The sequence below is a fragment of the Schistosoma mansoni genome (assembly GCF_000237925.1).
Source record: "Schistosoma mansoni, WGS project CABG00000000 data, supercontig 0176, strain Puerto Rico, whole genome shotgun sequence".
Classification (NCBI taxonomy): Eukaryota; Metazoa; Platyhelminthes; class Trematoda; order Strigeidida; family Schistosomatidae; genus Schistosoma; species Schistosoma mansoni.
In genome coordinates, this window is record NW_017386060.1 from 220,462 (window position 1) to 238,676 (window position 18,215).

The 18,215-nt window shown below is 34.8% G+C and overlaps 1 protein-coding gene across 1 annotated transcript in view; it reads left to right on the forward strand.

Moving 5' to 3' along the window:
- Smp_137230 (kif21, putative) overlaps positions 1-18,215 on the forward strand; it is a gene marked incomplete at both ends in the record, with an annotated part of 48,704 nt that overhangs the window by 15,849 nt on the left and 14,640 nt on the right. Inside the window, 8 exons of the mRNA XM_018796131.1 lie at positions 1,273-1,584; positions 2,737-2,871; positions 4,943-5,154; positions 6,715-6,980; positions 9,632-9,861; positions 9,999-10,298; positions 12,202-12,609; positions 17,550-18,204. Coding sequence (XP_018646908.1) covers positions 1,273-1,584; positions 2,737-2,871; positions 4,943-5,154; positions 6,715-6,980; positions 9,632-9,861; positions 9,999-10,298; positions 12,202-12,609; positions 17,550-18,204 — 2,518 coding nt within the window. The remainder of the gene's footprint in view (positions 1-1,272; positions 1,585-2,736; positions 2,872-4,942; positions 5,155-6,714; positions 6,981-9,631; positions 9,862-9,998; positions 10,299-12,201; positions 12,610-17,549; positions 18,205-18,215) is intronic.

Consider the following 18,215-nt stretch of genomic DNA (forward strand, 5'->3'; position numbering starts at 1 on the left):
TACTCAATAATTATTTCCCCTTATATGTTGTTTTCCGTTCATTTCTTTCTTTCTTTCATTGAATAATTAAGTAATTCATCAAGTTAATTTAATTAATACTAACTCCCTTGATTTGATATTAATCAATAACTCGATAATAAATGGCAGACTTATGCATCTTTTATTTCTTTTTTTGTCTTAATTATTTTATTATCTCACCTTAAATAACCAAGTGCATTCAAGGTCAGTGTTAATGATCATTTTTATAAAGTAGAATTTTATCAGATGGTAGAGAAGATTTGTAGCTCAGATGGATGATTTTGATGTAGTTTTGTTCTCTGAGCTGGATGGTTTGGTCGTGTTAAATAAAATCACTGAAATTTAGACTATTGGTGTATTTTTTATAATGAGTAATCTTATGTATGGAAACTCGAACTGATGTACGCACGTACGAAGTTCTACGTTGTGACTGACTGACTGGATGTATTGCTATTTTATTATCAATATTTCCATTCATTTAACATCTAGTTATTCTGAACATTGAAAATTTCAATAATCTGGGGTTTTATTTGCTTACTTAATCAATTAATACATTAATTAAATGAATATAATATCCACTTGACAATCATGTATTTAGATAACAATAAACTAATATATGAAATAGAGATTAAAACTTTGATCGTGTAAAGTAGGTTTCATTCTGGTGCTTCCTTGTACCAATATCTATGTGTTTAAATAAATAAATAAGGTTTCATTCTATGTCAACAATTTTTTTTATTTGGACAGTCAAGTATTTTTTTAAAAAAACTCTTAAAGCTTAGTATACAAGTGTATAACCTGTCTACTGAGTAATTGTATCAATCATTTTATATTATTGGTTTGTTAAATCTAAATTGCTGTTATCGTTCATATGTCTTATTATTTTACATAAACCTTTATTACATCATTATACATCTCTGAAAACGGTTAATGATTTAAATATTTGTATTTGTCTTTCAAAGATAACTGTTTACTTTTATTATTGTTGTTGTTGCTCTTATTGCTTTCCTGTTTGTACTGAAGATGTCAGATAATTTTTTGTTCGTTCTCAAATCAACATTTTCGTGAAAATGAAAGAATCCTCGTTCGTTTTTTTTCCAAGAATTTTTTTAATGATACCTGTATGTTTGTAATAGGTATTATAACTCTGTTGAAGTATTTATTGTGTTATATTCTTTCTTATTAGTTATCCCTTTGTGATTATTTATTTTAATGTTTCCTTCATTTATTAAATTGTTTGCATTTATTTTCTAGCTGGCTCTCGGTAATGTCATATCTGCTTTAGGTGACAAAACAAAACGAGGCTGTCATGTGCCTTATCGTGACTCTAAATTAACTCGTTTGCTTCAAGATTCTTTGGGTGGAAATTCTCGCACAATTATGATCGCCTGTATTAGCCCATCTGATTGTGATTTTTTAGAAACGTTGAATACCCTTAAATATGCAAATCGCGCACGTAATATACGTAATCGTGTCACTATGAACCAGGATAAAACAAGTAAGCAGTTGGCGACATTACGCGCTCAGTTGGCTGCTTTAGAGGAAGAATTAAATGAATACAGACAAGTGAGTTTGGTTGTTTGAATTATGGGCGTTTCTTCATATTTTTGTGCATGTGCCTATATTTTCAATGAAATCCTAAGATATCTTGTATGCATTGCATTCATACGACGCTTAAATTACTTTATCCTAAAATAAAGAAATTGATCGATTTTGAATTTACCATCTCATATAGTCATCCATTTAAAGTTAGTCAACATATTGTCCCCATCAATTGCTTCACAGCATTAATAAATGATTTATTATATTTGAAGATTTTCATAATATCTTTATTCACTAGGTATTCATCCTTTTTCTGCAGTTTCCTTTCAGACAGGCAACGTCTATCAGTTATATCGTTGCCTTCTACTAGACTGTTATTATGAAGAGAATTATATGGAGCAGCATCGTAGGTGCTTACCTGAGGTTTTAGTCTTCCTATTATAAGAATTCTCACCTTACCTGTCACAGTATAAATATCAAGACGAAAACAATTCAAAATATCAAATTCCTTAGTAATTTCAGTTTTGGAAACTGAGTGTGCTTGTAAAAATGATATTCCACTTAGGAATAGATATCGGTATATAGTCGTGGAGGTTGTTGAGTCTTATTAAAATTGTGAATCGTTCAATGTTAGACTACTATTAAAGAACTGAAAGCACTAGACAGTCCTTTCATCCTAGTATGGTACTTCTTAGAAGTGCACATCCACTACCCCACACGCCGGGATCAAACCCAAAACCTTGAATCTCGCTCACAAACGTTTAAACTCTGTACCACCGAACCAGGATTCAACTGTGCTAAGGCCTAACTTCAATCAATCCACGATAATATAATACAATATGGAGTAAACAACCTATCAATTTACTCATTGGACTACGAAATATGCCTGGTTGTGTGAAATAGCTTGCATTCCTTATCGTGTTTATTATTCGTATCCATGAGTAACTTTGTATCTTCTAAACATTTTACTCGAATTATGTTTTTAGTAATTTTTTTCGAAGCAAGATACTTCTAAAGTAGCTCATTTTTTATTCGCAAACTGGTTAGCTCCACATTGGTTGTTTTTTCTTTGTATTTTCACAATTAAACTTTTACTTTTCTACGTATTTTTGGTGTTTATCTGGCCTAGTTTTTGATCATTCTAAACTCCAAATTCTCTGTTGTTTATCGTTTAAGGGCAGACGACTTGCAGTAACAAACAATTCTGGAAATTCAAGTGATTTATCACAAGAAATCAACATGCTACAATCTGAAAATGACAAACTTCGTCTTCGCGTTAAAGCATTGGCTGTTACTGTAGATGCTTTAAAAGTAGGTTGGAATGCTGTATTATTTTCAAAACAAATAATTCACGTGGCTACTAGATACATTGTACTTACAGCCACTGAGTCATCCGTTTTGATTCCATCCCTTCTCGATATTAGCCATAAAGCATTAACGACTTGCATATGGATTTTGGTCTGGTGTCTGGAAAAATATACCCAATCATTAAGCCATAAGACAGCATAAGAATCCGTACTCTATTTTTAAGGTGTAATGATGAGCACTGTCTGTCCAGATTCTACGTTGAATTTTACAACTTCGGTCGCATGAAAATTTTTCTTAAGGGTGTAGCCACTATTAATTTGAAATGCTAGGCAAATTTAAACCGGTTCTAAATGGAGTATTGAAATGTTTCATATGCTGACATCCTTATCCTTTTAGAGACACACTAATTAATGATAGATTGTACCTTCTTGTTTAGTGTTTTCTGGATACTTTTCAGGTCTTTTCACCTATACTCATCAATGACTAGTTTAATAAGCAGTATGAGTAATGTTTCATCATGAAATCTTTCTAGCTAATCAATTCCTTTCCTCATAATTTTAACGAGATTCTTTCCATCCCTAAAATTAATGTTAAAGTTTGTTTTATATTCTATTGGTACTCCAAAATTACTGTTTCCCAGTAGTCATTGGATTTGGCTTTTGAATTTTATCATATATTAATATCAAGTATTTATGTTGAATATTTCCATGTATCCCTAGCAATCTCTAGTTTCTAATCATTTCTTCAGTGATCAATCAGTCTTTTATTAAAAATGATGTATGTCACAAGTCCCGAATTCCATTATTCCCTTGCAGACTATTTTATGATTATAATTTCCTGTAACTGTAAGTCAATTATAAGATATCGTACACGTTTAAAACCATACATTCAGATGGTCTACATACGCAACACATTCTTCCGTTCTCATTATTATCGTATATTGAATGAACTGTTAAATCATATCGTTTTCAATAATTTGTGTTGTCAATCCTACAGATTGTGAAGAGTGATTGTTTTAAAACTCTACTCAGTTATTTTAATATCAACATAGTTATGTAACTAAATTTATGATAAAAAAATATTTTGAATTGCAGAAAATTTCTAATTACAGTTTTTATGAAATGGCGAAACTAATTACCCTTTAATTTGGCATAAAAAATGTGTAAGGAATTTTCCGTACTTAATTTTTATCATGTTATCTCTTAAAAAAGTATTAATGCTCACAGAATAATCGTTCAAATGCTACACAATCAAAAATGCCTTTAAGAAATCTACCATTTATCGACTGAAGATCGTTGAAACAGAATGAGATTTGTAGTTGCACCTGAGTAAATTCAAGACTAAAATTGATGTAAGACATTGTGTAAGCCAAATAAACAGAAGATTGAAGATAATATAAAATAAATTTGTTGATTGTTAGATAGTTATGTTTTTTTCATAAGTTAAGAGGATTAGAACATAAGCTGAGTAAATTACAACTTCCGTTTTGATGAGTGATTATAGTTTAATTTATGAGAAACTTATTCTTACCATGATTTAACCACAAGTTTAGTATTTGTAATCATAGTTCATACACAATTTTTCTTGTTTCAACCCCACATGCAACTTTACTACTTTTTACTTCTTTTCTCAAGGTAGATTTTTAAACGGATAGGTAATTTTCACAGTCACGAACTGATCTTAGTTAGACCACCATTAAAAACCCTGAAACACCGGACGGCCGTTTCATCCTAATATGGGACTCAGCAGTGCGAATCCACGACCCCGCATCCAGAAATCAAATCCACGACCGTCGGTCTCACGTGCGAATGCTTATTCTCTTAATCTTGCTCAGTGTCTTACTTTTTCCTTAACATTTCATCTAAATTATGCTATTAAGAATTAGGTCACAACACACCGATATGGTTTTAGACTAAGTTTTATTGTTGCCATATCTTAGTGCCAAACTCTTGATCTCTAGAGCATTAAAGCGACATCCAACCATGTTAATGCCTAATTTCGATCGATTCACGATATTGTGCAAACCTCATCTATTATCTGTGGTGGATAACTGTCTAACTTTTATTTTTTCTAGGTGCGAAATGCACAACTGCTTGCCGATCAAGAGACATGTTCTTGGGCAACATTGAAATTTCGGTTATCTGGAGCAACACATACTAATGAATCTAATGAACAAACAAACAAAGTAGAATCTGATAGGTCATCATCACTTGGTCTCATCTCTGCTGATGCAGAAGATTTTCGTCATCTTGTTGAAAAGTATACCGTTGAAGTGGAAGAACTACGGTATGTTTTCAGAAGATTTATCTGTTTGCTGGGATTGTGACTGTTGGTCCAAAAAATTTCACTCTGACCTTGTAATTTCAGATGAATAAGTGCACTAGCCTTGTTTGTTCATGTGTATTTAGACGACTTGGATAGCTTTTCATTCGCCCTATGGTTCAAAGTCGATCCTGCTAAAAAGTCTTGTCATTTCCTTATGCCTTTTCAAATGTGACGCTTGAAAGTCGTAGTCTTGCTTTTTCTGTAACATTTTATCTACATTATGCCACCAAAAGATAAGGCACAAAACATCTGCATAGTTTTAAATTAAGTTTTATTGTTGCCATATCCTAGTCCCAAAGCTTTATCCCTGACGCTTTGTCGTCTGTCCACCGAAATCTTCAGTTTATAAGCTAAGGTTTTCAGTTTACTTTCAAACAACTTGTTTGTTATTTCCATTCCATTTTTAAATATTTCTATCATGGAACTGTTGTATCCCCTGGCGAATTATGAATCATAAATCTGATGTCCATTTATGGACAAATGTAATACGCCTATTCCTATTGGATTGTTGTTAAATGAGTAACCTAAATCTGATGTCTATTTATGGACAAATATAATATGCCTATTCCTATTGGATAGTTGTCAAATAAGTGACCTAATCGTTTCTGTGTTCCTCTTATCATAACCTTTATTTTGACCTTGGAACTATTATTATTGATTACTTTCCCCCTAGCTACAGCCACATTGGCCAATTACTGTACAAATGTTATTTTTCTATTTTTGATATGTGTGGTCTGTTTGGTTAGTATATATAACCCAGTATGCTTGTAAATAATGATTCATATTGCTGAGGCTGTTATTTGTGTTCTGGACTTAACGGCTGGGCTAGGCAGATAGGAAGGACCGAATAGCACCCAAGACTGCTCGTACGTATTTCCTGTATCATTGGACATATATACATATATATTAAGAGGGCAAATTGATACGTTATAACAGGAACCATATTCATTTCTACTCTCTACCCCTTGAGGGCTACCCACTAATGTTCCACAAGATATTTTTGGACTTTTTTATTTGATGAAATTGACCTAAATTTGTGTAAGGTTAGTAGTTGTTCGGATTAGAATTTCATTTTGCACGGCCCATTCCAAACGTATAGATTTCTTATAATGATCAATAGTCTGTTTGTAATTTTTAAGGTGATTAGAAAATTGGATTTCTGGTGTTTCACGACTTTTTGTAAGTTGGTTCTCCATCGAGCAAATAAATAATCGTGGAAGAATTAATTGACACCAGAATGCGAAATGTTAGAAATTCAATTTCCTACTCATTGGGATTTTACATATATGTTATTATTTTATTATTATAAGCAGTTCACCAAATGCTCATTTTGCTTATAGCGATTTCTTGCATTGTAAATATTTTCAGCTCGTAGTGGTTCCTATTAATTTAACTAATTTATCTTCCTAAAAGCATAACTTAGTAAAACCAGTTAATTTTTATGAAATTTTCTGTTATTTTCTTATTGCTTCAACTATTTGTATTAGTTTACATCTTGACATACTTTATATTACTTTTCAGCACTAAATTGGCGGAAGCTGAGGCGCTAGTCGAATTCAGTCAACGACCGTACACTCATGCTTCACCAGCTCAAATTAGTCGTTTATCAGAACGTCGATTTGGCTCAAAAATCGATTCAGTTTTTACACCGAATCGTGTTGCCTTCTCAAACAGTGAATTCCCAGACCTTGATTCTAGCATGTTAGCTGCTGCCGAAGCGGGATTATCTGCAGTAAATACTTACTTCAGTAATGAAGTACAAGTGGATGGTAACACCGTTGAACCTAGTTATTCTCACAGACAGCGCAAACGGCGACACAGAAAGAGGCATATAATCAATACACAGAGTGAAGAACGTAAACCTCTTAAGTCAAAACGTAAGTACTTCTGTTATTTTTTTTCTAGTATAACTTTAACCTATTCTCGTTTTACTTCGGAATAAACAAATCACACTGTTTTAGTGTATTGACGTGATTCAAGGCATCTGACTTCCAAACACTAGATTTTAATGCTTCTCCAGTTTGAGCAACTGCGTCATATTGTTCTCCATTTTACAATTAATTTGAATCTTCAAATAAAAGTCGAACTTCGCCATTTATTAACAATAAATATACTATTTTCGATGTCCCGATGAGCAGAAAATTCTATTTCTGACATTTCGTGACGTAATTTAAGCCAATTCTTCATACATCAAGTCATCAAACGTCAGAAATACAATTTTCTACTCTGTAGTAGAATAACATAAATAGTATACTTATCATTAAATTATTACCCAATGCTCAGTCTATTTGAAACCACCAAGTTCAACCTTAAAGTAGATACCTAAAAATTCACCATCTGTTACTAAAACACTAATTTCAAGCGTCAGTTCACATCTGGATTATCATACAATTCTGTCCTATAAATTATTACACAGTTATTGTTGTATATTTTTTCTAAATACAACTGCCTCATTCATAATTTTAAAATCGTTTGGCTTTATTACATTCTCTTGCTATTTAAGACCAAAGTTTTCCATATTAGTCTGCTAATTGCCTATGAAAATACGATGTCTAGTTGTTTATCTAATAACTTATATTTACTTTATGTAATATTATCTTACTATGTTTGTAGTCAATAATGTTGATGTGCATTCTGATGTGGAACATCCCAAAAGCGTTGATTCTCAGAAAAGAAGACTGCATGAATTTTTATCCAATGACTTAGATGGAGGCGTAACTTGTGATGATGATGAGGATCGTGAAAATAAAATGACTGAAACATTGATTGGTGTATCTGTTGAGGTAGGTATTGTAATTGCAATTAAATAGTAAATTGTAATCAAGACTTTATGTCAATACTAACGACTATTATTCATATATATAAATTATATAAAAATTAAACGTTTGAAATATTTTCTTGACCTAGTATGAATCTTATCAGAATAGATAATTACAAAGTTTTACTGATTTTCCGTGTCGGAAAAGTTTACTTGTAACCACATCCTTTTAAAAAAAATTTTCAATCCTGTAATGCTTATTTTGGCATCAATTTTTATCCCATAACATATATCATATCAAAATATTACTTCACATTATTCTGGGTCCCGTAGGTAGATATAGTTTTCATAAATGAGCCTTTACTGTAGTTATGGTCTACTATCAAAGATCGTAACTTATATATATGGCTTAAAGTAGGTTCCAGTAATCCATTTGTATTAATTCTTCATTTTTCTATAGCTCTTCAGCTTAATGTCATACAATAGTTATTATTATTTCTGGTTTTTCGCTTTTGAACCATCTTATTGTAGATTTTTTAGTAGAATATATATTTATAATTTAATTCTTCAATTAATGTTTCTCTGTATTTTTTCAATATTTAATACTTAATATTTGTATAGGAAATTGTCTTTATGATCAAACCAGGATACTTACTGTTACATTATTTTAATTTCCATCAGCATACTGTTATATTAAACTTTGATGTTACTTAATCCTCAATCTTAATTAATAATGATACGTTATTTATTTTAGTTGGTCTACTCATCACACAACAACCAACCTATCACCCTAACACTAGCGTTTTCTTTCGCAGTATCTCATGGGTGTTGTACATAAAGGGTGATGTTCTGTTATGATTCAAGAATAGTCAAGCCAAGGATGGATTTTCTAGATATTGATATTTTTAAAGGATCACAATTCGTCTACATTTAGGTCGTATCAAACTAATTCCTTGCCCTAGCTCAAGATCTCATTATAATTTTTAAGTTTGTTTACTTCCCGTTCAATTAATTTTAAAAAAATTTCTTATATTTTCAGATTGAAAGTGGTGATATGGGCGATGAAACACTCTTAGGCAATGTGAGTATATCCAGTAATGACTCAAGGGATAAACAACGTGATAAAATGGATGATGCTTCAGAATTCACCGATTCATGTTCAGACACTGATTTAGATGGTAAATTATTTCAAGTAAATTTCATCCTAGAAATAATATATGTATATAGTAATGGTACTATTATATTTCCTATGGTTTCTGTTGTAGGTTCTTAATCCAGTTTAATTTAAATACTTTATCTAATCATTCTGAACTCGTTTGTGTAAAAAATTGACTACTGTTTTCTGTTGTCGCTTTGTTATTATGATAATTCAACATGATGAAAAGTCTGTCTAGATGTCATCATGTAAATCCTATTCACATGGTTGTGTTAGACGTTTATACTCTAAAAGCACTAGATGATGGGTTCTAACATTGATAGTTAAAAAATTTAAAGTTATTATATGCTATCACAATATACACAACAATTTTAAATGCCATCACTATTCATTTATTTTTTATGTCATAGATACGAATGATGAAAATGATATTTTAACAAACATGGATACCCAGACAAGTAATAAACCTCCATGTGGATTAAAGGAAGCTCGATTACACCAGAGTTTAGCTCACGTATCATCAGAAATCGATTCTAAGCAAAGACTAATTGCCGAGTTACAATCTAAAGCTGCCGAACTTGATCATCTGAAAAATCATTATGAACGACAAATGACCAGTCTCCAATGGCGTATTAAAGAAACAGAACATGAAAGAGATTCGGTAATTGCTAATTTAAGCCAAATCGAACATACTGGTGAAGAACGTTTAAAGCGTACTCGAGAAGAGTTCGAGAAAAAGCTTTCTGCATTACAAGTAAGTTCATATTCTAAGTGTATTTATAACATTTTTATGTGTAATTTTATCATTCATAGTTGGGAAATAAAGTACAATATAGTTAATGTCCTAATCAAATGCATTATTTTGACTATTTTTTTAAAAAAAATATCTAGGAGGAAGTTTCACAACTCCATCTAGCTCGTCAGGAACAAATCCGACTAGAACGACAACAATCTAAGAAAAATGACGAATTACGTCAACTAAGACAAGAACTGGAACAATTACGTCGGTACAAAATTGAGTTAACAAGACGTTTAAGAGAGGAAACACAACGTACTCGTCATTTAGAGGCCTTGTCAGCTAAACGCGTTATGGAACTGAAAAAAGCCAAATCACAGGCCGATAATCAGATTAGATCATTGGAAGCAGCACATTCAGCTAAAGATCGTGCATTGCAACAGAAACAAGCTGAGGTAATAATTTACGATAATCTTTTTATAATATCAAGTTTTTTAGAAATTCTCTGGTAATCTATATTTAGCTTAACTCACTTCCACCTTTTCTCTTAATGAAATATTTGGATTATTATAGACTGATTTTACTTTATAAAATGTGATTGGTCAATCATGCATCCATTTAAAACTATGAACTGATTTATCGTGAAATATATCATACCGCTCATGTATTAGGATATTTGAACTTCAGGTGTCCTGTAGAGATTATTTTTTAGATGGTGCTGTGTTGAAGTTAAGTTGTAAAACAAATGACTCACTAATGACCGAAAAGCATATTGATTCAAATTGTTACAGAAAAATCCTGTCGCATCAATCTTGAGATATGTCTGTTAATCTGATATGTGTTTGTGATCTCACATTCGGATTTTTGTCGACAGATGTAATAAATTATGTAACAACTTATAAAGAATGATTGATAAGCTTACTTTAACGTTTGAAATAGTTTAATTAACATATTTCCTGTAGAATGTGATTCACTGACTCTTCAATACCACCTGCCAGCCAACACAAGTGTTTTATAGATTTTTCACTCCAAATTAAGAGTATTTAATGTATATGCCGTTTTTTATTTCCTCTAAGATGAATGCATATACTTCTAAAACTGGATTCCTAGCCATTTACTTCTATCTAGAGCTGGTTTCTCAAAGGCTTATGTCTTATTGTAGCGATCGAGAACTCAATTGGGGACAACCGATTGCATTTAAATACAAAGTTACAGAATCTCTTGGTAAAATATGGGAACCACACACTGAATACTTCATTTGCAAATTTCCATCATTGACACTTCACATTCTGTGTGATTCTTCCAATGCACGATTCCTTTCTATTTTTCCATCTATTCTCCTCAACTCGATCTTCTTAGCTTTTGCTAACAGATTTTCCACTTCCATTTTCTGTCACATGCTACTTATGTCGACAGTAGCGCACGCCACATCATGATAATCAACTTTAAATAAATATATCACGAAGTGTTAATACTCTTATTAGTGGTTGTGAAGTTTTATCATATAATGACTCAGCCTAAAAAATTTCTGCAATTTTATTTAATCCGGATACTGTAATCTTGAACAGTCTATTTCCACTTGTATATTTATTGTTTATCGATAACTAGATTGAAAATTGGTTCACTATGTTCTCTTAGCTATTCGGTTAAATCTTCATAAAATTGATGTTTTTATCTTACAGGCAAAAAATTCAAGAGATATTCTATAGTTTTTATCCCGTTCAAAATTAATTATTTTGTTTTGATCTTCTTTCAAACCATGCTTTTTCATTCTCCAGACTATTCCTGTTTCATTCCAATCCTTTTTTTTACTAATAATAGGATCAATATTTCAGCTAGATAGATCACAACAATCTGATATGTAACGCAAATGTATATGAATTTAAGTTGCCATATTTCTCATCGATCTAGTAAGGGGAAATTAACAAAAAAGGTGGTTGATAATAATGTGAAAAATAGGAATGGGGGAATTTATTCTGCTACTACTGATACTGTTACTACTTCTACCACTCTACGTTTTGATAATTTCATCCAGATTTGCTGCTCTGGTGTGATAACTTAAACAGAATTGCGGCATATATTTGCCAAGTTCTAGGTTGCTTACACTTGACTGATTGATGACTGGCTGTCTGGTAATACAACTAGTTTGGTACAGTGATGCAATTGAGTTTTTGGAATAGTCAAGGGTAGTTATCACATCCAAACAGTTACCACAGTCGAACATGTTTATCCGTTTACATAAAATGTGGAAAAATTTGTTAAGTAAATTAATATTCTTGTTACTTAGTTTGCTTTCCAGTTGGTAATCCTCGATTCAGATTCTTCATAAACATAAATTTATTTATTTAAACTCTTTAGTTGGATCTCCTCAAACGTAAGAATATTGAACAACAGAGACAATTGTCCTCTTCATTTACTAATCGCATGACTCAAAGTGTAATAGGAATAACTGGATCAGGTTGGAGTTCACTACGCAAACCGGCTCGTCGAACTTCAATAACTGGTTCATCATTCAGTCGAAGTCGTTTATTGGGATCTGCAAAAGCTAAATGGGCTGTAGTATCGCAAGAATTGGACGCTGATGTTGAACGTCTTCAAAAGTCAGCACGTTTAGAACATGATCTTCAAACTTGGATTCGTGAACGTGAATGCTTAGGGCGAAGGTTAAAACGTTTACAACTTCGCAGAGCTCGCTATGAAGAAAATGCAAACAATGATTCTGAAGAAGTTGAGAATCCAAGTAAACTAGCTGAATTTGATGAACAAGTGAGTTTTTATTAATTTTTATTCCATTGTTTTGTCATATGTCATTTTGTGAGGATGGTCCACAGGTGAAGTCGAGGAGGCTCTAGGAAGCCCAGGAAGAGCCGCAGACATTTCAGCCAATCACGGCTAGGGGAATGTTCTAGAAATGCCAACGTGGAGCTTCTCCATTGGATGGATTAGTTTGATACCTATGTGCTTATTGGTTGACCTAAATGATAATTTACTTTCAGCCAAAAACTATAAATACAGGAGATTTCTGAGCTATATTTTGACACTGTTTGGGGCAATAAACTTCCTGCTTACCAGTCTTTGTCTTCTCTTTTTTGCGACGTTTTGCGGGTTCTATCGTTCAAGTAGTCAAGTAGTTCGCGGCATATTAAAAATCAAGGTTCGAGATATAACAACTGGCGACGGGTTAATTTATCAAGATGTCTATTACCTTTGACCAATTTGAAGCTTTTCTAGAGCGCCATGAAAAACGGCTTGAACAATTCCAGATGCGCATACTCGAAACACTAACCCAGCAGATGAACCTCAATAAGAATGTACTTACAGATGTTTCTGCCAAATCGCATGCTGATTGTATCATTGATTCCATTCACGAATTTCATTTTGATGGTTTGGCTGGGGTAACATTCGAATCTTGGTACAAGAAATATGAAGATGTATTTAATGTTGACCTAGAAACTTTTGATGATGCCGCCAAGGTCAGGGTGCTACTACGAAAGCTGGGTACCATTGAACATGAACGATATACTAATTACATTCTGCCCAAGAACCCAAGAGACATCTCATTCGAAGAAACAATTAAAATTTTGTCGCAAATTTTTGGTGAACAGTCTTCCCTGTTCAATATTCGCTATCAGTGCTTGAAAATAGTAAAAGCCGGCAATGATGACTGGGTGCAACATGCTAGCATAATAAATCGTGAATGTGAGCGCTTTAAACTATCAGCAATGACAGAAGACCAATTCAAATGTCTTGTTTTCGTATGCACCTTACAATCTTCAGAAGACGTCGACATTAGAACCAGAATTCTAAGCAAAATTGAACAGTGTCCAAATATCACCCTTCAAGAGGTGACCACTGAATGTCAGCATCTGTTGAACTTGAAGCATGACACTTCAATGGTAGAAAATAATGGTCGACTACCTTATGTACAGGCAGTAAGTGGGAAGCAAAAGCAGAACACAACCATTAAGAAGCCTCCATCCGCATGTTGGTTTTGCGGAGAGCTGCATTACAAAAGGTTCTGCCCATACAAAAACTACCGGTGCACTAGATGTCAGCTCAAAGGACATAAAGAAACATGTTGTAAGAAGAAGATGCACCGTCGTTCATCAAGTGTTCATTTCCGAAGAAGTAAAAACTGTTCATCAACCAATAGAATAATGGTAGCACGTACCAGAACAGAACATAATCGAAGAAAGTATGCAACCTTGAATGTTAATAAACGCCGTACTCGACTTCAGCTTGATACAGCTTCTGATATTACTTTAATAAGCCCAGAAACTTGGAAGATTGGGCGACCAACAGTGCATCGGTAAGTTAAATATTGTAGGAGAAATACCTTGCATTGTGTCTAAAGGTGCGGTTACGACAAATGCAACCATTTACATTACGAAGAACCCGGGACTAGACTTATTGGGACTAGATCTAATAGAAACACTTAAGCTAGCAGATCATTCTATTAATAGCATCTGCAGACGAGTGACTACTGACAACTCCTCAAGGTGTAACCAGAAAAGTACCGTGCTGCAAAGACATCACAACGTTTTTAAAGAAGAATTGGGAGAATGTACGAAGGCCAAAGCCTTGTTAATCCTCAAACCTGGTGCTACTCCCGTTTTTCGACCCAAAAGACCTGTGCCCTACGCAGCGCTACCGATTGTTGAACAAGAATTAGAACGACTGCAAAAAAGTGGAATTATAGAACCAGTGAACTTTTCTGATTGGGCAGCTTCAATAGTAATTGTTAAAAAGCCTAATGGAAGTATTCGATTATGTGCAGACTACTCCACTGGATTAAATGACGCACTTGAAGCTCATCAGTACCCCTTACCATTACCAGAAGACTTATTTGCGAAACTTAACGGGGGTAAGTATTTTGCAAAACTAGACCTATCAGAAGCATATTTACAGATTCCAGTAGCGGAAGAGTGCAAACATTACTTGACAATAAACACTCATAAAGGGTTGTTTCGATATAATAGACTTCCGTTTGGAGTAAAGACTGCCCCTTCAATCTTTCAACAAGTTATGGATACTATGCTACAAGATATTTCTGGTACTGCGGCCTATCTTGACGACATGCTAATCATGGGTACAGACTATGCTGACCTGGAGAAGAAGGCAGATATGGTTCTCAGACGCATAGCAGATTTTGGGTTCAAATTACGTGCTGAAAAATGTGATTTCTACATGGAACAAGTCCACTATTTGGGATTCATAATTGATAAAAACGGAAGAAAACCTGATCCTGAAAACGTCGAGGCTATCAAGTCCATGCCTCCACCAACTGATGTGTCAACTTTACGCTCTTTCTTGGGAATGGTTAGTCATTATGGAGTTTTTCTTCCAGAACTGCATCGCCTTCGTGCTCCTCTTAATGGGTTGCTGAAAAAAGATACCAAATGGTTCTGGTCATCTGAGTGCCAAGAAGCTTTCGTAAAACTAAAACAGCTCCTGTCATCAAACCTTCTACTCACACACTATGATCCAGATCTCCCCATTATAGTCGCAGCAGATGCGTCCAACTACGGAATCGGCGCAGTAATCGCACATACCTACCCAGACGGGTCTGAGAAGGCAATCGCCAACGCTGCACGGTCGCTGACTATGACAGAAAGAAACTATAGTCAGATAGAAAAAGAGGCCCTCTCTATTATATTCGCAGTAAAGAAGTTCCACAAGATGCTATTTGGCAGACAATTTACCCTACTAACAGACCATAAACCGCTGCTGAAAATTTTTGGATCGAAAAAAGGTATACCTGTATATACAGCAAACCGTCTACAGAGATGGGCAACGACACTGCTGGGCTATGATTTCAAGATAAAGTACCAACCAACAACGGATTTTGGACAGGCAGATGCCCTTTCAAGACTAATTAGTTCCCGTACAAAACAAGAAGAGGAGGTGCTCGTGGCTGCCGTAGATGTTGAGGCCGAGGTTCACACAGTATTAACAGACGCAGTTTCCGGACTTCCAGTCACATTCGAAGCTATTAAAGGAGCTAGTGAGAAAGATAACGTGTTGAAGTTTGTTCGCCGCTGCATACTCAACAAGTGGCCTTCGTCTAGACTAAATGGAGAACTCTTGCAATTTTTCCGTCGACGAGACTCATTGACAATTGTAGATTCCTGCATCATGTTTGGCCACCGTATCGTTATCCCCAGAAATCTTCGAAACCAAGTCCTTAAGCAGTTCCACAGCGGACACCCGGGGATAAGTAAAATGAAGTCGTTAACTCGAAGCTACGCATACTGGCCATCAATGGACCATGATATAGAGCAAAAATGTCGCAGTTGTTCGTCCTGTTTAGAGGCCGCAAAGAACCCAAATAAAGCTGAACCGCAACCATGGCCAAAACCAGACGGTCCCTGGCAAAGAATACACGCTGATTTTGCCGGCCCAATACAAGGCAGAAATTACTTGGTTGTTGTCGACGCCTTCACGAAATGGCCAGAAGTATACGACATGCCGAAAATGACGTCAGAGAGTACTATAAGAAAATTGACAGGTTTGTTCGCTTGTTTTGGGGTTCCTGAGATCTTAGTGACTGACAACGGCACCCAGTTCATGTCATCTGTCTTTAAACGGTTTTGCATTGAAAATGGCATATCACATCTACAGTCTCCCCCGTACCATCCTCAGTCGAATGGCCAAGCAGAAAGATTCGTTTATACTATAAAACGAGCTCTAGTTAAAGGGGGAGGAGAGGCCATCCCAGAACAAGTAATCAGCAAGTTCCTTTTGTCTTACAGAGTTACCCCCAATCCGGCAGTACCCGAAGGTAAGTCACCAGCCGAGTGTATGTTCGGAAGGAAAATTCGAACAGTTTTTAGCAGTATGTTGCCACCTAGAAAGACAAGTAAACCCACGAATGGAAACCATATGGTCACTCGTAGCTTCAAGGTGGGTGAAAGGGTACTCGTTAAATCGTATCAAGGTGAAAAAAGGTGGGAACCAGGTATTATAGAACGTCGAATTGGAAGTGTATTGTATTTAATCCGAAGAAATGTCGGTACTTGTATAAGACACATCAATCAAATTCGAAGGGATGGCAGAACATTGATGCCACAAAGCCGGCTCCCATTTCATTTGCTCATGGATTCGTCTCCAAAAAGCACTCAGGCGCGCGAAGGTAGAAAAGATAAAAGACGCAAGAGCAAGGCGAGACAACCTTCGAGAGTAATGAGTCGCAAGAGAATCGCGGTAACTCAATTCCAGGTGGATCCGAGAAAAAGGACTTATACAACAGACTTTAAAGGGAGGAGGTGTGAGGATGGTCCACAGGTGAAGTCGAGGAGGCTCTAGGAAGCCCAGGAAGAGCCGCAGACATTTCAGCCAATCACGGCTAGGGGAATGTTCTAGAAATGCCAACGTGGAGCTTCTCCATTGGATGGATTAGTTTGATACCTATGTGCTTATTGGTTGACCTAAATGATAATTTACTTTCAGCCAAAAACTATAAATACAGGAGATTTCTGAGCTATATTTTGACACTGTTTGGGGCAATAAACTTCCTGCTTACCAGTCTTTGTCTTCTCTTTTTTGCGACGTTTTGCGGGTTCTATCGTTCAAGTAGTCAAGTAGTTCGCGGCATATTAAGAATCAAGGTTCGAGATATAACACATTTATTTGTCTTTTTTATCTCTATTGATCTATGTTGTTTACATATAAATGTAAATGTAAGTAATTTTTCTAATTTCTAACAGATAAGAAATGTTACAGCACAACTTGAATCTGTTCAAGACGCTATACAGGAATGTCAAGCTAGTATTATTGAATTTGAAAAGTGTGGTTCTAACTTATCAAAGACCACTGAAAATAAACCTACAAAATCAATTGTTTCACGACAAGATCTTTCTTCAAATAACAATCAGTCAAACAATATTCATGTATTATTCTCAAGCTGTACATTAACTGAAGCACGTTTTTTGCTTAGCAAACTTTTTGACACAGCTGTCTCTCGTGGCCTACTAGCCAGTCGGTTGCAACAGAATGAAAATCAACTACGAGCTAATATGTTGGTCAAAGAACAAGAACGAGAACAAGAACTAGAAATGATTAAGTTAGCAATTCAGCAGTCCGGAATACCATCAGATAATATTGAAGCAGTATTTTCTGGTAACGAGCGCTTAACTCGAAAGACAAATCCTTGCCCATATCATGGGACATCAAATATCACAGGCTGTGAATGCTGTGGTTGTGCTGTATTATCCGCACCAGTTTCCTCGGAAGATTCCTCAGACGGTATACAGAATGATGACAGCCAGTGGCAAGTGGATTCAGTTAATTTCACTAACATTTCTCACCATATGTCCCACTCAATGTATGCGAATATAGAATTGTCGAACGTATCAAAATGTGGTAAGTGTCAA